Source organism: Aythya ferina (assembly GCF_964211825.1).
Source record: "Aythya ferina genome assembly, chromosome: Z".
NCBI classification, from domain to species: Eukaryota; Metazoa; Chordata; class Aves; order Anseriformes; family Anatidae; genus Aythya; species Aythya ferina.
The window spans coordinates 77,333,961-77,361,012 of NC_140299.1; the positions used below are offsets into that span (position 1 = coordinate 77,333,961).

A 27,052-nucleotide genomic window follows, 5' to 3' on the forward strand; every position below is an offset into this window, starting at 1 on the left:
AAGGACAAAAAGATGCTTGAGTGGCAATATCGTTTCATTTTGTTTTGATTCCACCTGTATATTATTATAATTTTCAGTACTCACTTGAGCATATCTAATAAATCTACAAGCTGTTACTACCTAAGGGAAGGTAAGTTTATTTTCACGGCTGTGTGTTTTTCTAGTAACCTTGCACAAATAGTAAAGATCTATGAAAAAGTTTTTGCAAGACTGGTTCCCTACTCCTAGATACCAGTAACCCAACTCAAGGGATTTTTCAGAGAGCCAGGATGTGCTGTCTGTCTGTTTTCTTTTTGCTTGTTAACTGGATTCACCAACTTAAACAGATCTGCTGAGTACTGTCTAAACATTGCAATGTTAGCATTTATATCTGCTTCCAAAGTTACAACGAGGGAACATGATTTACACACCTCCATGGCAAAATAAAACAGCATCTTACAAAACTAAATTACGGCACTGAAAGTTCATAAAAAGCTGACAAAAAAAGCCTTGGTTCATAGAGTAAAACTGAGCTTGAGATATGATAGCTGGTATTTATTGACAAACTGTACAGTTTACCTCCTAGTATCTACAATTTTTGCACCTTGTTCATCTTTAATAACACTTGGCTGCAGTAGCTGCTCATTTACATTAATGATAGTAATGTCTATAAGAACATACTTCATATAGAACTTCTTGAAACACCACTTGGAAAAACAAAATCACTTGATTCCTTCAGTTCTGATTAAGAGCTTAGATTTTATAAAGATGATGTTTATCACTCCAGGTGGGCTCATTTCATTGAAAGGAAGTTGTCTGTTAAAAGTTGCAAGATATCCCTGGTATTGGTGCTTTGAATTGGAAATTTATAAAAGGTAACTTACCTTGGATTGTAAAGCATCTTTTCTAAATTAAATTCCTTGAGGTATGCAATTACTGCTGCCAGAGCACAAATAACAGGCTTATCCAAGCTTAGTATTACAGATAGTTTTTGAGGACCTAAAAAAAGAAAAATTTCCATGTTAAATTACTGTTTTCCATGAATGCATTTTAGAAAAAGTATAATCTATTTTTCAATATTTAATCTAATAAAAATCTTTATTATGTGTATAGTGTTCTATGTTATCTACAGATCAACACAAAGTGGTTCCAAAATAATGTTTATGGTTCCCAAAATTGTAGACTTCTGCAATAATGCAAACATACTACGAAATTCAAAACATTCAACTCCACAGGTTTTTCCTCACAAAAATGAGTAGCTGTCGGCATAAGATATTTCTAAATATACATACTAAGTACTGAATTCTGAAATCTTGAAATATTGTAGGCAACATCTGCACAAGTTAAAAGGAATAAAAAGGCCTTGGCACGTGTACTGATGATTTATCTGCCTCAGCAAGTTTGCAAATAAGGTTCCATCTTGGTAAGACAGCTATTTGTATCACAGTGTCTCTAGACAGTGCTTTACCGCAGTGCCTGTTCCAGATGCAACAGTAAAATTCACTCCATGATATCTCAATATAAAAGGATTTATTTTTTAAACGAAGGTTTGTCAGAGACATTTTTAAAGCTGTTCTTCTGTTCTTAGTGTCAACACATACAAGAACTTAAAGAAACATTTCAGATGCATCATTTCCCTCAGTTGCAATGTATGTGTGAATTTATATCTGTCTAAACACACTTCTTCAAGACATGAGAAAAGAGATGCTAGCCCTGCATTCACTTGTATGTAAATAACATTTGTTTTCAAGGATCACTTCCTCCAAGCTCAAAACTGGTCCCAGTGTGCAGAAAATGAAGCAAAGAGTAGCAGGAGGCCTGTATGGATGAACAAGATGCTCCAGACAAAAACATAAAAGGTAAGAAAATGAAAGGTGGAAGCAGGGACAGGTGACCCAGGAGGAATACAGAGACACTGTTCAAGCTTGCAGTTTCGGAAAGCCAGAGCCTACCTGAGATTGAAACTGGAAAGATACATGAAGTGCAACAAGAGCTTCTACAAGTACATCAGCAGCAGAAGTAAGACAAGGGAAAATACAGGCCTGCTACTGAATGGGCAAGTGGATCTGGTGACTAAGGACGTGGAAGAAAGCTGAGGAACTCAATGCCTTTTTGGCCTTGGTCTTTGCTAGTAAGATTTGCCTTGCAGAATTCCAGGCCTTTGAGACCAGTGAGAAAGTCTGGAGCAACAAAGATTCATCCTTAATAGAGGAGGATCAAGGCAGGAACATTTAAATAAACCAGATGTAGACAAGCCCATGAAGTCTGTGATGCACCCACACGTATTCATCCTCTATGTAAAAGCTAATGGGATGCATGCTTCAAAGACATTCTGAATTACATACCTGTAATATCAGGCACTTCTTTTGCATAAAAATCTGTAATTAGTTGGAAAGCATGTGTATATTCGAAATGGTGGTTCCCCATTCTTTCTATCCTAATTCTGTCATCTCGTAACCTGCAAATAAAATATAGATTGACTTTCAACATTTCTGCTCCTTTCAAAAAGGACAAAGGTAGGTTACAAAGCTGGACTTTCTTTCCTTTTTCCAATATCAGGAAGAGAATGGGTAGAGAAATGATGAGATTAGCTACTCAGGTGGATTGAGAACATTTTGAGATTTATTTTTGTTTTAAAACTTCCTTTTTCCACTGCAAAAGAAAAACAAACAACAACAAGACAGCAACAGCAAACTTGCCCAAAAGAGAATTAAAAAGGTTATCTCATATACCTGCAAGGTAAATATATTCTCATCAGTTATAACAAGTTTTTACTTTATCTGTTCTTGAAGTCCTATGATGGTAAAACAATTAAGCCATTCTCATATGTAATCTTTTACCATATTTAATTATGCTTTATCTTTAAAGGCTTTCTTCACTGCTGTGCAATTTGCTGCAATATTAACCTACTGCACTTTTCCTTATACGCAGCAGAAGTATTCCTCTGCTTTATTCCCTAACTATCTAAGACTCTTCTCTTCCTTGTGCTAAAGGACTCGATTTCGTTCAATCTTTTTGCAGAGAACATATGCTAGGCCTCTCAGCATCCCACGGTTGTTCTTTTGCTCCACTACTTTTGATTGGTATCTTTGAAGTCTTCCAAAGATGGACACAGAATTCTGACTTGGCATATTCCTCAGCACAAAGCTGAGAAAAAGGATCAACAAAAAGCACTTCAGCTTTGGTACAACTTCATTTTTTCTAGCATGACATTTATGACTGCTGTCCAGCTTGAAGTCTGTTAAGCTCGCTTTTCTGCAAAACTGTTCCTTTGCATTCTGTCCACTTCCCCATATTTGCAAAGTCATCATTGCTGCAAACATTCAGCATCTTACACTACAGAAATTACCACAGTTCTGTCATGCTACTCACCCGGCCTGTCAAGGAGTTAAAAATAACTATTTAGTCCTCCCAAAATGCCTGCAGTTCCTCCCAGCTTAACAGGATCTACAAATGTAGGAAACTTACTGTTCCACCACTGAGCCAAATGAGCTCTACTCAATGAATCCTTCCATGCAGACAGCAAATAATTGAGAACTACACCTGCAGAGGACTCCATTCCGTTTTGCAACCCGTAAGAAATTCATCTAGCCTATTTCTTGTGACCCCTGCTTCCACAGCCTTATTAAGGCAGTGGAAGAACCTTAATTCATTGCACCATACATGAGATCCAAGCTGCTCAGTACCTGGCTCAAGAGATCTGAGATGCCAACACCTGAGTCCAAGAAAAGTGTGTGTGCAACATTTATGAGACACAACTGTTCTACACTGCTTATTCTTACAAACTGCTCGCTGAAATTAAAACTGGATGCCATAATATTAGCTGAATTTTTACAGCTAGTAACACAGCATCTAATATTTGTGATGGTCAAAAACAAACAAAAACTAACAAAAAAAAAATACAAAAGAAACCCTGCAACCTTTGAGTATAATTATATATCCCCAGACTGAGCACTGAAGAAGCAACTGGTATAAAGCTGCCAGCAAAAGGTGTATATAAAACCTACTCAAAGTATCCAAGCACAAGTCTCATATTACCATGGGACATGAATTAACCAAGTACTCCTAGCACATTGGAATTATGCCAATGAGAGGGATGTGTAGGTGTTATAGGAAGGAAATAAATCAATACCCCTCTTGCAGTGCTTTTCAACTTCACGCACACATATTTAAAAAAAAATCGGCATTACATATTCTCTTCTGAAAAGATCAATACATCTCTGAGGCTCAATTCTTAAACATGAAAGTTATTTTCCTATAACACATGTCAAACTAGCAGCCTTAGGTTTTTCTCAGCACATCCTAGATGATCCCTTCCTTATTTCAAGTGCCTTAGTTTTAGTTGACTGATCCGATTAAGTTTTCACTCTTCAGACCCACTGGGATTCTCCTCTGCTCCAACCCTGTTCAGAACATGCAAACATTTTAAAAGCAAATGGATTTACGTAAAAGACAATTAGTCCATGTTTCTCAACCTCTGGTAGCAATCTGCTGTTTTCTTCCTTGCATCTTTCACCTGCTCAAGCTTTCACGACCAATCTGCTCTAACACATCCATCCATTTTGCTTATAAAAGAGCAAATAAACTCACTACAGTATTTTGCAAGAACACCTGTTAAGCATTAAACTTTTTAAAACTAGACCATTCAGTGATTTCTGAAGACTTACACATATTTTAGTGTTTCTATTCCAGATGCAAGTATTGCCAAACAAATATTTGATATCTTGTCTATCTAAAAGTATACATATGATATTCTTGACAATGTCCAAAAAATTGAAGATTTAGAATCCTATTCTACATATGGAGAACTCTGAATTTTTATCAGCATGTATCAAAACAAAATTTGCTGCAGAAGGTTTTCATGTCTGTCCTTTACTTAGCCACATGCCCACCCACAGGCCATTTTCTTGATTATAGCCAGAATGATATGTTGATGCTTATGTTGATGCTTTATCTCTCCAGCTACCAATGCCTATTTACATCAGAAGTCAATTTGCCATCAACTTTTGTAAACATCATTCTTGTCAGAGCATTGACAATGAAGTGCTGTAAAACTAATACAGTATTTTATTGATAGCTTTTCTAGCACTTCTTAAAAGAAACAAGCCTCATGTTCTCATGACACTGGTGGAGCTAGTCACTAAAGAGACCACTAAGAGATCGCTCAATCTGGGGAAAAAACAATCTTAAGAGGAAGACTGAAGGAATGGCAGAAGCTGCAAAAATGATGAACAGCTTAAACAAAACTAATGTACAGAATCTGGATCAAGATATTTAAAATGTGTATATATATATATATATATATATATATTTATATTGTAAGGATGAGCTTGTATATAAAGACCAGAGCTCTCAGCAGCATGCTGAATAAAACGGGAGTCACTTCATTACTGCTGTACAATTCAAAACTAAATATGCAAAAAGTATGTAAAGACTTCTTCAAAAACAAAGACGTCAAAACTAAGTTTTCTTAAAGCTCAGGAAGCCTTCCTAGAGAAAAGTAAGTAATTGCAGAGTTTTACCTTCCAACTACCACCCTGCCCTGTCAGTTCCACTTCAGGGGTATTTAACTGCTGGGATGCGGGCACCCAGCACTTTTTGTATACCTGCATGTCATAACACACGTTCATAAATGATACAGAATTTCAGAAGGCAGATCTCTGCTCCTAAAATTTAGTAAGATATTTTTGTTACTGACGCTAAGCACAGATTTATTAAGCACAAATAACTGTTATTTAAATGTTCCTATACACTTTAAAAGCTGCTGTTTTCTCTGCAGTTCTCACAATCCACTCTGCTGGGATCACCAGCGCGTTACCATAGGGAAGAAATGCCTACACTGCACAGCAGAGCAAGGTAACCTGAAAGCATTAATCCTCTCAAACATCCAAGTACACAAAATGACTTTTTCCTATTAACGTGCTTAGCAGAAATGATATTCCTTCTATTTTTCATCACTGTGTTGCCTCTGTCATACAATTTGTTTCTAGCTCAGGGGCTGTAGCTTTGAACTGATCTGTGAGAGCTGGAGAACAATCATCCTTCCTTTTTTGGTGAAACTTGGCATGAAGCTCCAGTAGCTTCTCTGGCAAAGTCTCAATGACATTTCCAAGCAGCTGTTCTTTTGGCACTGACTGCACACGTTTTTAGAAGCACAGCTTTTTTTCTCCTGCCACAGTAAAGCACTTTCCCACATTTGCTCTCAACAACCTTCAGATACCAGAGATGGAGACAATGCTGCTGCAAGGAGATTGGCAGCACAGACACCTCCTCTGAGCATCTGCCAGTCTCAAAATGATATAAACCACTGATGCCTGTAATAACCAAACAATAATTATCATGTGCATGTTATCCATACACTTCATCCCACTATATGTACGTACACTTCACCCCACAAACCTCCAGTTTTTCAAACATCCTGTCCCAAAGCCATTACAATGCTAGGAGCTGCTGAAAAGCCTGGAAGCAACAATGACACACTTTAATACACACACACATATATATATACACAGTAATACATACTTATATAAGATATAGATATATACATATGGACAAACTTGGGGAAAACTCCTTGATTACCTTTTGCAATCCAACAAATTATCAACACTTGTTAATGTGTGTGTCTTGATTCCCTTCTAGTCACCTTAGCAAAACTACAGATGAGCAGAACCCCCAGAGCACCTCCAAACAAAGCACCTGGATCCAAAAAGCTCCAGAAAAGTTTCTTCTAGCTTTAAGAAGTTGGAGACAGGCACGGTCAAAGATGTTGAGTACAGAGGCAAAGATGCAGAGTATCAGAAAAGCAAAGACCACTTTCCATAGGTACTCTGTGATACTCTATGCCTTCTGTGAGAATGAAACTAGGCACTACAAGACAAAGCACAAACACCGTTGAGCTCCAGCAGTTACTACATCTACAACATAGACACGAGACAAATCTTTTCCAGGCTCCTTCCATCTGCCTATCTGAAGAATGGGATGACACGCACTACACTTGTTTTGGAAGCCAATAGAAAAGATCAAGAACTGCTGGGAAAGAAGGGAAGATTAATAAGAGCCAGGGTGGATTTATAAAGGAGAAGCAAAAATCCCATCAAATCAATTTAATTTCCTTCAACAGTAGAGGAACAGGTTCTGCAGAGAGACAAGAAGCATACAATTTCCTACTAGGCTGATTACAGCGAGGTTAATTTATAGCATTGCACATGACATTCTCATAACTGATTTCGATTTTTCATAAACCTGATTTACATGAAAGCCCTTGCTACAGACTGAGCACAAAACTGGCTGGAGAACGATACTCAGTGTGGTACCAGGGATTCACTGTCAAAATAGACGAATGTGTTCTGCAAAGCTCTGCGGAGCTCGATGCTGCACACGGTAGCATTCAGTACTCCAGTTATCACTTGGACAAGGAAACAAGGACAACCCCAGTTAACTTGCCACTGCTGTGAAGCTGACGTGACTGCACAGAATGTTAGAAAACTAGACTCCAACTCAAAACAATCTGGCATGCTGGAAAAATTACCTAACAAATGTGAGTTCTCTCCAACATGTGTAGCTGCGAATAAACAACACATGCACAAGGAGAACGGGGAACGAGCATGAAGAAGTTCTAACTTCTAACGTAGTACGAGTTCTGTTCATTAAACACCCAAAGCATATATTGTTTACTTGCAAAATGACAACAGAGAGCAGCTCATACCCCATGACTAGCACTACTTGAAGTGATCTTCAGTCCCTTCTGCAGTTGTGTATCAGCTTACAGAACTGCTGTTCGCAGTCAGCAAAGTGTTTTCTCCGTGCTACCAGCAATATTCCCCTCTGCATTTTAGAGGTGTTACATAGCACATGACACTGGGAGGATGTAGTGCACCCAGGTGTGGTCTCAACAGGGGACTGAGCACACCGGATTCCTCTGCCACATGCTTGTTGAACTTACCATCACCTGCACGCCTGATGGTGACACAGCTTCGTGAAACAGCTGTGCAGGTTTGTCCCCAGAGTCACCACTGGCACCACAGATCCTCCATTCGTGATCGTGCCAACCAGCAAAAAAAATCTACTTGCAGGACTTCAAATAGGTTAAAAAAATACAATACAACATCAACACAATGACAAAACAAAACCACACTATAGTAACACCCTGCCTACTACCTGCCATACTACGCTAACGCTAACAAAATAATATTCTTACAATCACACCCCACTATGGAAAATGCCTCAGTCTGAATCAAAGTGTGAGCAAGGAGGACGTGAAGACACATCCAATCAATTGCTCGTGGTAGCTTGGGATGACCCCTGTGGCTTGCCTCTCTCTTTTCTGCGCAGCAGCAAGTCCCTCACAGCAGGGCACATTTTGTCGCCCTGTTTAAGTGGTCTGCGACTATTTCTGCTCTGAATTTTCTGACATCAGTTATACAAATTTAAGGTTGGAAGTTTCCAGCATCAGCACTTGCACACGTTTCTTTCAGAAAGATGATTGTGTTGTGGTGCCTTTCTGTCAGGGAACAGTTCAACAAATCCCAGATGCCTTGAAACACATGGGGGAGGGTGCGGATCAAAGAAACAAAACAAAACTGAAAAACAGATTTTTGCTGGCTTAGCCCAGCTAACCAGCACAGCAACAGGGAAGTGAAAGTACAGTGAGTGAAGGGACCACAACAGCTCCCTCTGATCACTGTTTCTGAGGCACCAGCTTGCCAGCAGCAAGCTTTGGGAGCACCGGCTGTTGTCTCAGGCTTGTACCACAGCGCTCTTCAATCCTCCCTGGGGCCAGAAAAGTAGTTTCATTGTGTGCAGTTGGTCAGCAGGAACACTCATCCCTCAGGGCCTCTCACCTGCTGCCTGCCCCTCCTGCCCTTAAGTTCTCCTAACGCTGGGTGCCAGCAGCACCCGCAGCAAGCAGAGCGGAGCTGAGCATCCCACTGCCCCGACTGGGGCACCTCCGCAGGTCGTGTCGTCCATCCTCCTCCCAAACAGGGCCATTGCCAACATCAGGTCGCTTCACAGGGCCATATGAGCCTCTGGCACTGCAGTCACAAAGGAGCTGACAGAAACGAGGAGCAGGGTGTAAGGGCAAGCCCAAAATGAATTTTAAAAGGATGGATCGGCCACAGCTGCAGGAGCTACACCCCACAAAGAGCAGCACGGGATGATGGCACACGTACCTGCTAATGCTGCAGCACAAAAAGCACAACAGCTTTTACTTACAGCTGCCCTTCACTGAGACCACTACGAGGAGACAAGTGCCAAAATTTTCAAGGACGTGACCTGTACTGGAAACATGCAGATATCTGCTGTTCTCTGAGAAGCACGGCACAAGCAGTGCTTCGGGAAAAGCGATTTAACTTCGAGAAGCAACCTCAGGGTCAAAATGAAGAGTCCCATCCGTGCAAAAGTTTGGAAAAGAAACCAGAAATGCGATCCAGGAATTTATATCATCATTCTAATCTGTTTCTGATATATTTCCCCCCCAGGAGCCAAGTATAATTAATTCTGAAATGTTTGCTTTTACAAATATGATGCCCTACCTCTAAACACTGTTGAATCTTAGTGTAATTTCATACTTGACCCAGAAAATCTACAGCAACCAATTAATACTACTTTAAATTATCCTGTAACGCAGTAATAACTGACTGTCAGAACTCCCCCAAAATTGTAAGCTTTTCTTTTTCTTTTTGCACCAAAAGGGACCTGACGGAGAACGTCTACACCACCAGACAACAGAAGCAGAAAACCTGAGCTCTGCATCACATATTCTGTTAGTATAACAACCTTTCCTTATATAATTAAGAAAACATCAAGTGGTCTGTAACATCAGCAATAAATCAAACACCAGGAAGAGAGCAACTACAACTAACAGATGCCAAAGCATTATGGACAGGCAGACCGAAGGAAAAGACAACAGAATGACCTTAACATAAAATGAGTTTTGAAGCTCTAATACAAACTTGTATGGTGAATTTTGGACCATCACCTTGTCCCAAGTCACTTTTCTCTGTTTCTCTTCCTATCTTTTTGGAAATACTTCCCACCTACCAGATCTTGCAGCAAAGTCATAACTGCTGTTCTTGTGTCAAATCGCTGCCTATTGTCATTAAACTCAGCATTACAACCTCATTCTAGGATCAAGCTGATGGAGGAAAACTTGGTAGAATATGACTTATTCAAAGACATATTTACCCTAGCAGCAAAATGTAATGGCCCAAATCCAATTTGAGCAAAGTCAGTTCAATGTTTAACAGAGTTTCCCACACATTATACTGATCTCTCTTCCCTTATGCTGTGTCTGAACCAGCAAAATCTCTAAGGCATTACTAGTTTAATATATTTATTATGTACCACTGACCTTCAAAACATTCAAAATTATCTGAAACCTATACACACATATGCAAAACATTTAGCAGTTTGTCCAAGAAAGGAAAAGTAACACTGTTAAAATAATCAAGAATTAAAAGCAGATGACTACAAGACAATGTGTTTCTAGAATGAATCCCAAATTCAAGCTAAAACTTCTCCACAGGATTAAAGACACTTCTTCACTCAAATCAGTGCTGAATATTGTGGAACATGCCAGATACAGAGAATTTGCAACAATTCTGGGGAGTGCAGCTGAGTTATGATCTGCGCATTTGCCCAGGTTATGGATAAAAGCATATTTGACTAGCACAGATTAAAGAGCATAAATGTGAAGCTGAATGGAAGTCATCATCTGCTTATGAAACACTATTTCCAGCAATTACATAAGAAATAATGGAGATGGTGACAGAGTCCGTCCATGTATCTGTTATAAATCATTTTAAACTAACCTCCCACACTTCTACCACAGCTCTACCTGCCAAGAACTGTCAAAAACATAAATCCTCTTCTTTAATCAGCATGAGAATTGCTGTGGAAATATACCAGGATCACTGAACATGCAACACAGACCACGCTCAGAAAACAAATCTCTCCTGCTAGCAGGAAGGCCATACCCGGATTTTCCACCCGTCAGTGTGCTGAAGCCATCGAGGTTAACAGCTCCAAGCAGGGGCCTGGCTCGCACACACCTGCCCGTGCCCTGCTCTGAGCAAGCGAAGCTCAGAACCCTTGATAAGGAACTCACACGTACTTGATAAGGGCAAAGCAAAAGGCAACTCTTACAAAACGACAGCCTGGCTGCTTTGCTGAGTGAGACTGGCGGGTTACAGGAAGAGAGAAAATGTGGAGGTCCCCCGGGGACAGCCCGAAGCAGGGAGCAGGCCAGGGAGCAGATGGCTGTACTTTCCACACAGATGTCATGTGGGAATGGAAGAGCTGAAAGGCCTCCAGGAAGAATCTATCTATGCCTCGTCTGCATTACAGAAAGCGATATTCTGACCCCTATCTGGAAACCGATCTGCAGTCAAAACCGGCTACACGTAACTAACCCTGCGTGCTGATCCATCCATCGCCTGGCGTTCACAGCTGCAGAAGCCCTGATACAACGGAGAGACACGATGGGGAAGCTGGAAGTTTTCTTCTTTCAGTTGACTAAAAGTGCAGATCGTGGTTCAGAGCACAAACAACTGCCTGCCATTTCTCCCACGCACTCCTCAGCCATGCCCTGTCAGGAGAGACTTAACTGGTTCTCCAAGTGGCAGATGTCACCCAGCAATATGCACCTGAAGAAAACCTCCCATTTCAGGAAAAAAAAAAAAAAGAAAAAAAAAGAAAAGGCTGAATCCTCTTAATACTTTGCATGGCCCTGTAAGATTACAGACCAACTTAAAAGAAATTGAACAGAAAAAAAAAAAAAAAGAAGAAGAAGAAAAGAAAATACAGCCCATAACAACTCACTTTGATTTACATTTGAAAGGACGCTAGGTACATTATGGTTTTGCAGTTATGCTGACAGGTCAAACCTGGCACTCAGGAGGAAAACCTACAATCATTCTTCAATTCCTTGCGTAAAACACCACATTACTCTAAAATTTATAGCAAAAAGAAGGAGGAAAAAAACATCCAAACTATCTGTCTTTACAATTCAGATAAAGTTATCCAGGTATTTTTCCACAAGACTTGATGTTCTTAACCAACTTTTTTTTTATTATTTATTTATTACTTTTAACTACCCGCAGAACAAATGTCTAATTCATATTCCGACCTGAAACTTTTCAGTGGCTATTCCTCCAGGTATCACCAATCCTTAAAAAAGGTGGGAAATACATTCAGCCAAGCTGCAGAGGAGAAGCACACCAACAGAACAGCGTTTATATACAGCACGAGACTGCGTATCAGAGTCATATTAAATAGATCTGCATAACCCAACGGGAAGGACAATATGGCTGGGCTACACCATGCTAATTGTAATTCAGATAGCAGAAGTAAAAGAAGCACAAAGCTTCATAACCACTGGTATTTGCTGATGCTCATTTGCCTATTTCCTTTAAAATTAGACCTTAATTATTCTTGTCGCTTAGACATGCTTTTTCTACACAGATAAGGGATGTTGGTATCAATTTTGTGCAAAGAGAAAGCAGGAAAACTTACCAGGATAAAATAATTTCAATACAACGAAGGCAAATGATTCTTGTGAATCATTGTGAAGGCAACCTCACGCCGGGCCACATTTGCCCAAGTATGATAAGATTGAGAGAAAGGATTATTCCTCTCCACTTCATGTTCTTAAGATCGTACCTGGAGTACTGAGTCCAGTTTGGGCCTCCTGTCACACATCACAAGACACACAGTAACAAACCGGAGGGAATCCAGAGGGGTATCTCTAACACAATTAGTGGGCTAATTAATACAACAAATGACAGCAGACTAAGGAAAGTGTTGGGTTGTGTTGTTTTGTTTTTTCTTCTTCATTTTGTTTTGTTGTTATTGTTTTCCAGGACAGAGTAAGCACAGGGGGCATCTTCTACCTAAAAGGCATACAAAAAAGCCTAGAGCAGACCCTTGTCATAGGGGCACAATGAAACAACAAAACCAGACAGTCACAAGTCACAATTTATTCAAAACTCTGCTTGGACTTTATGAAAAAATTCTTCCCCACAAAAAACAGTTAAACATCAGAGGAGGTGGTAAGACAGCCTGGGGATCTCCCATCCTTGAGGATTTTCCAAACTGGACAAAACTATGTGCAACTGAAGATAACCCTCATTTGTGCAAGAGGTTAAGCAAAATGACCTCCAGAAATCCCATCGACGTAATTTTTTTTTTTCCCCAGGATTCGAGGAAATCAATGATTATACAAAACTGTGAAAGTTATTAAAGGCAACATAAAACATCAGCAGCTTAACTCCACAAATAAGAAGAACATAGAGTCTGGCTGTATAGCTTTTCTTGCCTTACAGCACTGTTCTACCAAACTGTTTCCTCTGGGCTGTACAAAAGAGATGAGCATAGAGTATTTAATTTATTGTTTATAACAATCTACTAATGACATCAGGCTGGACCAGAGGCTGGAATAATTATGATTCTAGAATTGGGTTGTGACTACATCATGATCTCACGACCTACTCGTACAAAGTCCTTCTCACACATCCCAGAAACTCAAACAGTGCTCTGCGCAGTGGACACTCTTTTCCAAAAAGAGAGGGATTTTCCATGCAGGAATTCTCTTTAATAAAATATCTTGGTTTGGAAAACGTCATCCATCCAGTAACTAGGAGAGAAGGAGATATGTTTTCCCATTTTTTTGTGGGGAAAGTTCATATGGAACCGGACAGGGAATATTATTTAAGCTCATTATCCAGCCATATTTTTTCTGCTGAGAGTGTAGCGCAAAGTCTTTTAAGTTATATTTTGATTTCTGGCATGCATAACTTGCTATTCACATTGCATTTTCCTCTCATGCCACTGACAGCATCACTTGAACTGACTCCAACTGAAGGGACATGATAGATTATATAACTATTCAGTCTACTAGGCTTTACCTTCTTTTTCCCCTCTATTTGGAGGATCAATGTTCGGGACACATTCACATGTTAAAGTCTCCTCTAACAGTACAGAAATAAAAATAATAAGCTGCAACAAGATCGTGCAGCTGTCAACATTTGTAACTACGGATGTAATCACAGAGCATAAACAAACTACTAAGCATTTCCATCCCCAAATCAAACCCACTGTGCTTTGAAGAAGCTTCAATAATCAAACTGTGCGTTATTACAGAGTTTGCTTTTGTAGTTGGTCTATACCTTTTAAGCCTTATCATACTTTTTAAGGGAAGATACAGCTGGAGGTTGCTAATGTACATTTAGCAACCATCTCACAAAAGGAAAAGTGAAATGAAGAAAGGTTCCATGAGGCCCTTCTTGTACTTGGGGAAAATAGTTCCCAGCCCTGGGAATGAAAGCTGTAAACCTAGCGGACAAAAGGTACTCTTCGCATGCAGTAAAGACTTGCACATTTTTAGGCGTTACGGTAAGACAATTTGATATAAGATGGAGCTTGTCTTCACTACATGCCTATTTTACTGCTCCCAATACAAGACCTGAGCCTCTGAACCACCCTGCTGTCAGAGGACTTTGTCTATGTAGAAAGGAAAATGCAACCACACATTCAGCTTTAGTCATGCAATGCCCCACTCTGGGAACAAAGCATTCTGACGTGCTAGCTGCATATGCCATGTTATACAAGTTTTTTCTTTCTGTGCCTACTGAGGACTTAGCTTGTCTCCCATACAAGAGCAGTACATACCCATAGGTTCTGGTCACCCAACATGCATTCAGCTAAGAAACTACACTTTAAACCTCACTGCGTGAGGAGAATTTGGCACAGGGAACTTCTCATCTGCCTCAGAAAAAGAGCTTTACATGTTTTGTAATGTTTTTAATAGAGGCTGTTGGACAGAAAACACGGAACAGCTGGCTAGTCAATTATACTTTTAATTAATGTTTCCATTGATAAGCTGATAGAGATTTAAGAATCCATTAAATGTGATGAGATGAACTTGTTAGTTTTTCAACAAATTATTTCAGGCTTTCCTGTGAGATGTACAAAGATGCTTAAACACACTGACATTCCTAATACAGTAAATACTGAGAACGTTAATAATTATGCCATCTATACACAAATTTTCCTTTCACTGCCATATTCCTGTAATTAAGAATGGCACATTTTAACCATGAATTGCTTCTTACCTTGACTTACTATGAAAAGTTAACAGAAGTGAAAAAGCAGAGAAATTATCTTTCCCTATGGCTTACTTTAGTCTATAACATACAGGTGCTGTATACCATCTACCTTTCAAATCAGTGCTTTGCTAGGATTTGTGATCAATGAGCCAAAAGCAAAAAGCTAGTTAAATTATTTTACAAATGGAAAATACATTTGAAGGAAACTGAGGAAGGCAAAGTAGCTTTAATGGTACACTTTTAAAGAAAAAAATAAAAAAGGAGATCAGGATTTGAAATTGAAACTGAATTTATCTCATATTTACACTTCAGGAGCTTCACTTTAAGTGAATGCTCTCTGGCAAGTGTTCAGCCCAAAATAAAATTCTCAATACCATACAACTGCATATCATCTCTGCAGAACTCAACTGAAAATGGAAGTGACAGAGGTTTTTGTTTGTTTTTAAATTATAGAATTAAAGAAAAAAAAATAGTGTCTTCTACTAGCAATTGTGATTTACTCTTATTTAATAGATTTTATAAGTCAAGACTTGACTTAGGGAAACTGAAGAATAAAATTTACGTTACTACCCACAGATGAAACGTTTACAATGCCAGAGGAATAGAGAAATAAAACTACTAAGTGTAATTCTGTTTATTTTTGTCAGAGAAAGGATTTTAGTACACAACTGAGGAAAATGAAGAGACACATTGGCTTCCTTTTATTCAGATCCTGTATTTTAAAACACACAAAAGTTGCTGGCACAGTACTTTGAAATCTGTCTATAAAGAATGTTCCTAACAAAAACACAGGAATTCCCTTCAACAAGCATGATATAAAAGGTAGATCTCTACATTGTACTCACAGTAAATTGTGATATATAGACACAACTGAAAAAACATCCCTCTTAATACACATCCAATTCTTCACGTGATTTGCATCTGAAATACTAGTTGAATACAGACTGCAAAAAATGGAAAACAGACTTCAGTTTCAGGCAAAGTCCTCTCTCAGCAGCGCATTTCTTTCCTTCGTAAGTCACCATACTGAAGGAAGATCAATAAAATCCATTCTGAGGTTCCCTTCCAAAGAATGTTAAAAATCAAATAGAGAATCACAGAATGGCTTAGGCTGGAAGGGATCTGAAAGACCATCTGGTTCCAACCCTGCTGCCATGGGCAGGGACACCTCCCGCTAGATGAGGTTGCCCAAAGCGCCATCCTGCCTGGCCTTGGGCACCTCCAGGGATGGGGCACCCACAGCTCCTCTGGGCAGCCCGCGCCAATGCCTCACCACCTTCACAGTAAAGAATTCCTTTGATATCTAATTTATATCTCCCCTCTTTATCCCTACACTCCCTGACACAGAGTCCCAGCTTTCCTGGAAGGTTGCTTTTTTTACTGGAAGGCCACTCACTGTGAGGCCTCAGGCTCTCCCCAGGGCCTTCTCTTCTCCAGGCTGAACAACCAGCCCCTTGATCATCTTCATGGCCCTCCTCTGGACTTGTTCTAATACTTAGTCCCACGTCCTTCTTGTGCTGGGGCCCCAGAGCTGAGCACAGGCTCCAGGTGAACTGCCAGCTCTTGTTCATTTTTTCATCCAGCAGCACTCTCAAGCCTTTCTCCTCAGAGCTGCTCCCAGTCAACTCATCACCCTGCCTGTATTCATCTTTGGGATTGCCCCGGCTGTGGTGATTTTACTGGGTGCAGGACCTTGCCCTTGGCCTTGCTGAACTCCATGAGGTTCACACAGGCCCACCCCTCAGGATGGCATCCCTTCCCTCCAGCGTGTCGACTGCACCACTCATCTCTGTCATCGTCAAACTTTCTGATAGTGCACTCACTCCCACTGTCCCTGCCACCAGTGACAATATTAAACATTACTGGCCCCAAGACATACCCCTAAGGGACACCACTCATCACTGGTCTCCCCCTGGACAATGAGCTGTTGACCACTATTCATTTAATGTGGCCATCCAGCCAATTCCTCATCTACCAAACAGTCCATCCATCAAATCCATCCCTCTCCAATTTAGAGACAAGGATGTTGCATGTGATTGTATCGAAGTTTTACACATAACATACTCATTTTTAATTACATTTGCTAATATGCCAATTATGTATCACACATTGAATAAACTGCCATGTAAATTTCAATTCACTTTTTTAACATAAAAAAGCATCAAAAATATAATTATTTACTAGTTTGTCTTTTCCTTTAAACCCTTTCAGAGCCAGCTAAGGTAATACCAAGAGTCAAATATAACTAACTCCTCTGTAGTAAGTAACCCTTTATGTGCATGGTGAAGACTCCTAAAAAGGATGTATGTACCTTGACCGGGTAGCCATTTTTACACTTTTTGCTTTCTCTTCTGTCCTTCCCCTCACTGTGGAGCATGACACCACTGGAAACAACTCTGGCACATGTCACCCTTGAATCTACAATATCAGCAGCACAGAATTATTTTGCAAATTGCAACATGCAATGATACTAGCAACATAATGAATACTCACTCTCATCCACTTCCCAGTGGTCCACTACACAAGTGCTCCCACTGGATTTGCTGAGGCTATGGTCAGGTATTGAACGGATGGATGTAGTAAAGAAAAAAAGTTAATTACCTTTTCATGTCAGAGCTGAGGGTGTTTGTCTCATCACAGTCCTTACTTAGGCTTTTTATAGCACTTCTTACTTCAAAATGATCCATCGTATTTCAAAGGGCCCTACATTCGCACTAACTTACAGAGCTCTTTTCTGCCTGTCTTCCGTATTACCACAAAAGTCATCACTTCAAACCCAGTAGCCCTCTGATGGATTGTACAAAATGACGAATGTAGATATAGAACCCTACATTATGTACATACTCAGACACAGAACCAAGTAAATGAGGAATTTAATCTGTCTAATCAAAATCCTACATTATCCAAGGTGGCATAAACCCAGGAATCTTAACCAACAGCTGTATCCACATCTTAGTGTTACAAATTAAAAAAAAAAAAATGTTGATAGTTGATAGTTTCCATTTTGCCAAGGCTCAAAAAAATCACGTTTTGATTTTGAGTAACAAATGGTACATGATTCCACAGTATGCACTCCAAAAAATAAATTAATGCAAGTTCATCATAACTGCATTTGATTATGTCCATTAGGAAAGCATTTCTTTACTCAGGCAACCCAAAGGTATTAGTATGCAAATTTTTATGCCAAAGTGAGTTTGCAGTCTGATTCTGTGCCTGAGTCCTAAGCAACAATTTATTTTTCAGAACCAGACCAGATAAACAAACATTTACACCTACATACTCTACTTTCAGTCCTTTCCAGCTTAGTTTCTAATGTTTTCCACATCTCCACGCCTCTACATACTTCAAGTCAGCAACCATTGCAGTCCCTGGTAGATGAGGACCCCATCAGAGTCCTTCACTCTGCAAACCCATGTGAAAAATCTAGCAGAAAAGAGCAGCATCCCTGGCTTGTGTGGGCTAGAGAAAGGACAGCAGAGCCCCCCATGCTACATTCGATTCTTATTCTTCAAATTCCAAAGCTGGCCTGAACAGACAGTCATTAAGTCAATCTGGTCATAAAATACTCAGTCAAAAGAGGAGTAGCATTTTCTAGGTTGACTGACAGCTTTCACCAGTCCAATTTAAATGCAAGTATTCTCCACTGTTGTCAAAATGCTGCTGCACGCACAACTGGACTTTTCATGAGCTCTGATGGAGACCCTAAACTTAAATCAATTAATTGTACATTAAAATCTTGCCTAGGAAAATGGATATTCCTCCAGATTCAAGGAAAACAAAAGTGAAGTCCAGTCATCAGTTTACAGTTTTCCTTTGCTATGGATTTTTTAAGCTCTTTGTAAGCCAAAGAATATTGGCTGGGCTATTTTTCTTTTTACATCTATGAGTCTGTCATGAAATGCAGACTTTTTTTTTTTTTTTTTTTTTTTTACAGGCAAGGAGTTTACAAACCTCTGTACAGCTCATACATATATATAGATAGCAAAACTGGTACATTACATGCATATACTTTTACATCTACTAACTGAAAATACAAGTGCTTTTATTAAGTTTCAGAGCCAAATGAAGGGTTTTGTTTGGTTAGTTGGTTGGGTTTTTTTGGTCAAAGATGTGAGGAATAACAAGCATTCTGTATTTGCAATACATACGGAACGTTTTATGGTAAAGCATAATTTATCTACTTAGAGACAGAAATCCACGTGGAATCTTTTCATAGAATTAGAACAGTTAACACGTCAATTAATACCATAAGTAAGGATTTTTGACAGCTGCACAACTGATTATGTGTTCCTCAGAAAAGAAGGCCTTATATTTCAGCCTCTTCCTCTTCCTACTTCCCTTTCTCTCAGATATAACAGGAAATCTTTTACAGCAAATGCAACGCTGTCCTGAGAAGACCATCTTGCTCTTCACAGTGTTCTCTTGGTCCTTCCTCAAGCCCTGATAAGAGGTGTTTAGTACAAAGTGAAATGCATAGCCCAAAAGGAGTAAGGCATGCAGAGAGATGGTATGAAGTTAAAAAAAATATAATTAGAAGAAACACTGAAGGTGTCCAGGTATGTTACCCTTCCTTCTCAGAACCCTGCAGTTCACCAGCTTTGGAAGAACGAAGAAAGGTAGAAGGGTCTCACTTACGTCCTCCCTATGTGGGGAGCTGCTGCTTCCACATAAAGGTCCGTACCAGACACAACTTTGCACGGGGGTATGCAGAGCACAATGACAGTGCCAAGCAGCCCATTGCAAGGAGTGCATGAAATCTGTATGGAGATGGGGAAAAGGCAACCTAGAGACAGCAAACAAAAGGGCAGGTAGCATAGGTTGTAAAGGGATGGTATGAAGGAACGGAGGGGCAGACAGTTGTCTCCTACCTGATAAAAATCAAGAGAGACAGGCACAACATAAACAAAGAAGAGGAATGCAATGCATTCAGGCATATTTGTTAGAAATTGTTTTTAAGTAGATCCATCTGCTTCTCTGCAAAACGATCCTTCCATGTAAATGCAAAACATATATACGTAAAACCTTTCTGCGTTAAAAAATACTGTAATAGTAAGATTTTTACTGGCAAAGTTAATTACTAAAACAATTTCAAATTCTTTATTAAGAACTAGGAAAATATCCACGCAAATGTAGGAGTAAACTTAAGTATGAATTTCTTACAATCATTTTTACTATTCCAAATTCCCAGGTAAAGCATGCATTTTTAAAGTACACTGTTCATAACCCTAATTTACTGAAAGTACCTTAGCTATACTATACATCAAATGAACATCTGTTAAGAGAGACAAATGCTATAAACCAGTCAAGAACAAAATTGGACTATTAAAGATAACCTGGTAGACAAAGGCTTGCTTCTTTTTTCAGTTCAGGAGACTGATGGTACTTGAGAACCCATTTCAACTTCATTTTCTTCAAATTAAGAAAATGAATATATTCTGTTACGAAAAATAAACACATTTCATAGCTTTTCTCTCTTCTGTAACTTAAGGTGGGGAGGATGATGGATGCATAAAAAGGGATTTAATCGCTCTCTACTGTCACTGCTATCTGTATGCCAAACATGCACAGAGTTTCAGTCTTTTTTCCTCCCACACTACCCTCACTTATATCACTATATCGTTTTGACTAAAACTGCTGAATTTCTAACCCCTAGCACTAACAATGATGGCAGGGAAGGAGAAGTAAAACTTGAGGAATTAACACATCCTAGGTGTCAATGATGCCAATGTTTCACAGCTGAAAATTTACATCCCAAGTCAACTTCTAAGGAGAGTAAATAACAGAAGAGAAGGTGTTATTAAGAAAATGCTAGGACTTAAACAAATACACCAACAAACTTACACAGTCTGTTAAAATAAAAATTTGCATGACAGCTTTAAGAGCTTAAGGATCCTTCTCCATTTGAATGTCTGAGCTATAGCTTCAGGTTACTGGAACACTTCCACTGACATCTGGAACAAATGAAGACATGTAATTCATATTCTGGTTATAAGAACGAGTTGGCATCATTTACATATATGCTGCTTCGCCGTATGTTAGCGCCTCCCCAGTCAACCAAACTGTACATACACGTTCACCCCTGCAGAAGTCCAGCCAGCTTACTACTCGATGAAAATGGTCACGTTACCTTCACGTTTCAAGCACAGGACACTGACTCTGGAAGTCACCACGGAACAGCCAACGTGCAGGGTAGCGTAGAGCATGGACTAGAGTAGAACCTGAGTACTACCATAACTGCATCCTTTAAAAAGGATTTTACATTCATTCAAAATTCACTCGGGTATTTTTAAAAAGAACAGCCCCTTAAATTTTGTTCTACTCACCTCAAAACACATAAACAAATGCCTGGCTTACCCTAAAGACCTGAGTGCTCCCAGTGTCTGTACACTTGAATTGCTCAGACATTCAGCAGTTGTGCATGTAGTTTTTACCTGTACTTCAACACAGGTGGAACAACTTCCACCTGTGTGCACAGGTGTGTGCCTTCTGTCCTCTCACCTCAGCACAGCACACAGTTGCTGTACTGCAACAATTGTGCAACTCTCCAGCTTACACAAGCCTGTCAGATATAACCACCAGCTCCACAAAGAAAATCTGTGATGTGTATGACATCTCTACTATTTTATCAGCAAGGCAGACTTCCATCAGTAAATGCTCACTTCTTCAAACGATACTTGTACTATCTGAAAACTGGAAATTAAATTACTAACGTGAATTACATTTCAATAACAACACCATTTGGGTGACTTTAATCAGAGCGGTGACCTCCAACTCAGGTTCACAAAATTTCAAATGTAAATTGTCCCTTCAATTTAGGATTATTGAACGTGGAAATTTATTACTATTGTCCACCAAGCCAATTAATACACCACAGTTATTTATCTTACAGATATCTGGAGAAAATTAGTTATTATAAATTGGTTGCTGTCATCCACTCTCCTCCCCCTAGTAACAGGGCCAGCAGATGGAGGTGCCACCTGCAGGAGGACCAAGGCGCAGAGCTCCAGGCACCAATCTGGATTTGTAATCACGAGCTTCAGCATCCTGCCCAGGTTGAGAAACTTCTAAAGCTGCTGTGAGAAGTCAACCGTATACAAATACATACTGAGAGAAATAAGCAAGAAATATCATAACAACCTGATAGGACAACAAAAAGTAGAACTACTCACTTGTCACCTTCTCCTGAAGTTTTTGTTCTCTCCTATAATAATGAATCAAGTAGGTGCCAAAACATGAAAAATGAGTATTTTGATTTTCCTGCTTCTTTCAATATGGTACTTTTTTCTAATTAAAAGTTAAGTTTTTTGATTGTAAGAAGTTGCACAACCACCCGGATCAACCTAATCATTTTTAATTTAACAACTGCCAGCTCAAGTGCCAGGAAATAAAAACAAAACACTAAATCATGTATATGACTAATCAGTGCAAGAACGCCACAAATACAGCTCCTGAACACAACCCTTTTTTCATGCAGCTTGCAATTACAGGAGAAATAATGAACCTTCAAGCCAGGTATGAACTACCAAGGAAGCTCATCAGTGTGCGTGGCTTCCTTTTTGACTGGAGGAATTTACAAGAACACATGGGCTGGGCAAGGCCCACAATGGCCTGCTGTGACTCCATTGATGGAGCTAACACTTCTTATCTAATTAGTCACCCAGGTTGAGAAAAGCTCTCTGAGAGCACCTGCACTGCATTCAGACAAAGTGCTTTGAAACTTCCTTCCTTTGTTTTCCCAGTGACACAACTCTGGACTCATACCAGAATAGTAATTTCATCCAAAGGATGCGTGCCTGTGTTGTGTCCCAAACTGTGAAGGGCAGCAAGGTAGGCAGGGGTGAAGAAGTCATCTTCGCACGTAAGAAATCTGTCAAGAAATTTACACCACACATTTCCCTTACCTGGCAATGTCACAAAATACAATAATGAACTCCAATGCTGAGAACAGCATCTGTTTCATGTCTCTAACAAGATTAAATTGAAAAACATACTCCAACACTGATTTGATTATGCTGGTTTTTTGTTTTTTTTTTTGTTTTGGTTTGGTTTGGTGTTTTTTTTCCGTGTCTGTTCAAACCAAGTAAGCTATGGCATGACTGATATTCTTCAAACAGCTCTCTATACAGCTGAGTTGCCCAAGCCACGAATTGGGTTATTAGCAGTGTAAAAGGCCTCTTTAATCCATAAACATCTGGTCAATAATACGTTTGTGTTTTTTTATTTACAGAAAATAGCACACATGCTGTTTTCATACTTGACTTGCTTTTTTCCTGCTGCAAATTCCACTGCCTGTAGCTTCCATTTATACTAAGCATTTTCAAGATGTTTGTCACAGCTTGCCTTTCACTTAAAAATCTGTGGGAATATTACAAAGTATACAAACCATGTAACCGCTAGGATGACCCACCCTTTAGATCCTTTTCACTCCTTAGCTCAGTAATTTCATCTGCAATACTGTTTATTCTTGCTGTAACCATTTGATGTCTTGTTTTTGCCTCTACTAGATTTCTCCTCCCTTGCTCACCTACAAACCTTCTGAGCTCAGATACAGAAATGCACGCACAGAACTGCTCACTGTTTTAAAAAGTCCTCGACAGTAACTTTATGAAAGCATCCTCTGATGTGAGCCATTCATTACCAGCCACATATGAAGATCCACAAAATTAAATGCATCGTACATTTGTTTCAAAGATTTCACTGACATACTACAATAGGCAGGCAGGATGAAGGAACAGCAAGCCAGCAGCCAACGACCCTCTACCAAGCCACAGCTAATGACCGTGCTGGTAAGAAGAGATTGTGCCAGGGCTGAACGTAGAGAATGAAACAAACCCCTGTGGAGCAGGTACCTGAGGGACCACCTTGTGGGTGACCCTTTACTGTGCAGGTGGCTGAGCACTGGCACAGGCTGCCCAGGGAGGCTGCAGATCTCCTCCTTGGAGATCTCCAGAAGCCACCTGGGCATGGTCCGAGGCACCCTGCTCTGGGTGGCCCTGCTGGAGCAGATGAGCTCCAGAGGTGGCTTCCATCCTCAGCCATTCTGTGATGCTGTGACCCCACCTGACACGCAGTTAAAGGCAGAAGAGACTGCCAAATCAGAGGGGACATTCAGCACTTCACTGACGGTGTAAGCAGAAAGGGCTTGAAACTGTACTTACAGAGGTCCTTCAATGTAAGCAGAAAGGGCTTGAAACTGTACTTACAGAGGTCCTTCAATAAAAACAAAGAAAACGTGTATTGCATGTAATGATGGAAGACCAGCTGTTTGAGGGATTCAGTCCCAGGGTAATTTGATCGTATCAGTGAATGGGGAGAATAATTTCCTTCTGAATGGATTTGAGGAGGCAATTCCAGGCAGCAAACTCCAGGCCGAAGGCAATGCTGCAGTACTGAAGTAAAAACAGAAACCTGAATGTCATAACCAGGAGATAAAAAGTCTTAGATGTATTACAGGGCAACAAATAGCAAATCCAGCTGCAGTATAAATTAAGCAGCAAATGATTAAAGCCTGTGTCAAAACTGCCTCCCATACTACAGGCCCAACCTAATAGGAAGAAGACATGATGGTCTGCAAGCAGAGTAACATGAAAAATCTGGGGGCATGGACAAGAAGTTAGTTACCATATCATCCCTATTTTATACTGTTGGCCAGCTATCTGACAGAGCAGGTTTAAATAAAAAACTGTGAAACAGTGCAGACTTGGGTGGAATGATGCTTTGGAGCTCAAAGAATGACACAAGAGAACATTACCCGTGCTTGCATAAAAAGGCCAAATGGAAAAAACGTAAGGAGAAGCTCTGGAGCATCTTAGGATTTGCTGGACAGAAGCAGAGCATTTTTCAAAGAAACAAAAGGCGGTTATTTGAGAAGACCAGGAGTGACTGAAAGGGAAGTGATTTCATGAAGACCAGTACAGACCAACTTCTAATGCAGCCAGTGTTAAGGAAGTATTGATCCTTGACAAGGAAGAGCATGGAGTGCAAAACATGGCACTCTCCCGTAAAAACACACACATATATTTGCAGGGAAGAATCTTTTCTTTGTTTTCTAGAAAGAAGAAAAACTAAAAGCATTAAAATATTTTCCTTGAGCCAGGCCAACTCTCGCAAACAGATGTTACTAAGGGTTCAGGAACAGAACAGTACCCGCCAGAACAGTTTGTTCTGAACCACTTTCCATAGCCTACTTTTAACTTAAGGATTGCTTTTGAAGGAAGGCTCACCACCAAAGCTGACCTCAAGTTCAGTGTCCTTGAATAGTATTTTCTAGTGATTATTTTTTATGGACAATGTTTCCCATGACATTGGCAAGAGGACCATTTCATTTACCACCTGAAACAGCAACAAACTGGAAGAAAATGAACATGAACCACGCCACACATTTAAAAGCATTTGTTTCCATGAGTTTTAAATTACCAAGGGTGAAAGTTTACACAGAAAAAGACGTAACTTGTAAAAAAAAAAAAAAAATCTACAACACAAGTTAAGCTATTTTTTAAAGCTTACCATTTTGGTAAACAAACACCAAAGTTTGATCCAAATGGCTAAGCAGAATCTTTACAAAAAGAACTTAGCTTCTTTCAAACCAGCGGTAATTCAAACCTATTGATTTTAACACTGAGATTTCTGCCCCCTCTCCCCCAAGAATGCAGTTTAAGTGGCTTTGTACTAGCTGAATTAAAGCTCCACTCTATGAACAAATCATACAAACATCTAAGTATTTAACTTTACTTAGTGTTCATTACATTAATGTTTATGCGTAACTTGGACACGGAGCACTTCAGAACTGGGGCTGTATCTTCCATTTACTCTGCAAACTGCTTTCTTGGGTACAGCTCAAACAGCTGCTCTGAGATTGTTCTTCCTAAAACAGCTTTTTCTGCTGCCTCACTCATTTATTAACCTACTATAAAATCTGTTTAATTCTTCCCACTGAGAGACCCTGTTTTCAGCCACATATAAATATGTGAAAATATTTTCTCCACTCATTTGCAGTATTAGCAAACATTTACTATCGCTGTACTCTGTGCAGTTTCAAAAGTGAAGAAAGAGGCCCCTTTCAAATGTGTATTTTAATTTACACTTTCATTTCTGACTCAAAATTCTTTTCACCTATTTTACATTAATACATAGAAATAATTTCTAACATAACGAAGCATTCCTTAGGCTGAAGTACAATCTCAGTGATTGTCAACCATATTAAGACACTAAAACACTTTTGGTGACTTATTTGGCTCTTGTTTCTAACAGAAACAAATTTAGAACAACGGTACTCTGCTCCTCAGCTGTTCTTTTCTTCCTGTAATGTGTGTGCTTTTGATGCAAATTTGGCTGTGAAAATTTACACAATACCAAAATAGAAGCACCAGTAAATACTGTGAATGATTTAGCTGAGTCTGGACATAGCTGCGGTGGCAGCAAAAAAGAGAAGAATAAGAAAAGGGAAGCACAGCAGTACAGAAAAAATATGCATGTTATGTATGTTTAATTTTTGAAAACTAAAGACAGACAGACAAGTACACTGCTATATACTCTTCATCACATTTGGTCTTTTTATATTATTAAAAAGAGAGAGGGAGGAAAAAAACAACACTTAAAGCAAGGAGCTACTTCCAACTCTGTCAATACAACTAAGCATTACAACTGACCACGTCTCCTGCCATGAAGGCCCAGTCTTTTATCTTGACGAGTTTTTCTTTATTTGTTTTCCAGCTATCTTTGAGCACACTCTGTACAGGAGACCTAGCCCACATCACGTTGATCTAATACGCAACATCCAAAAGCAAACTGTCCCCCAAGTTACTCAGACAACTCCTGGTACAACTCTTACAGGACAGCTGCATACAGGCAGAAAGACTCATCTCTGCTCCTATCTGCTCCTGACACCACTCCAAGCTGTCTGTCTGCTGGGACTGATTTTCTCTCCTCTCCATACCCTGTTGTTTTTTTATTGTTTTGTTTTGTTTTTT

The 27,052-nt window shown here is 39.7% G+C and overlaps 1 protein-coding gene across 2 annotated transcripts in view; it reads right to left on the bottom strand.

Moving 5' to 3' along the window:
- The window catches only part of MSH3 (mutS homolog 3), a 111,510-nt gene that overhangs the window by 71,668 nt on the left and 12,790 nt on the right, over positions 1-27,052 (bottom strand). For both annotated transcript variants that reach the window (XM_084503957.1, XM_084503956.1), the window contains exons 9-10: positions 2,325-2,437; positions 864-978 (exon numbers count right to left, since the gene is read on the bottom strand). In XM_084503957.1, the coding sequence (XP_084360083.1) occupies positions 864-978; positions 2,325-2,437 (228 nt within the window). The remainder of the gene's footprint in view (positions 1-863; positions 979-2,324; positions 2,438-27,052) is intronic.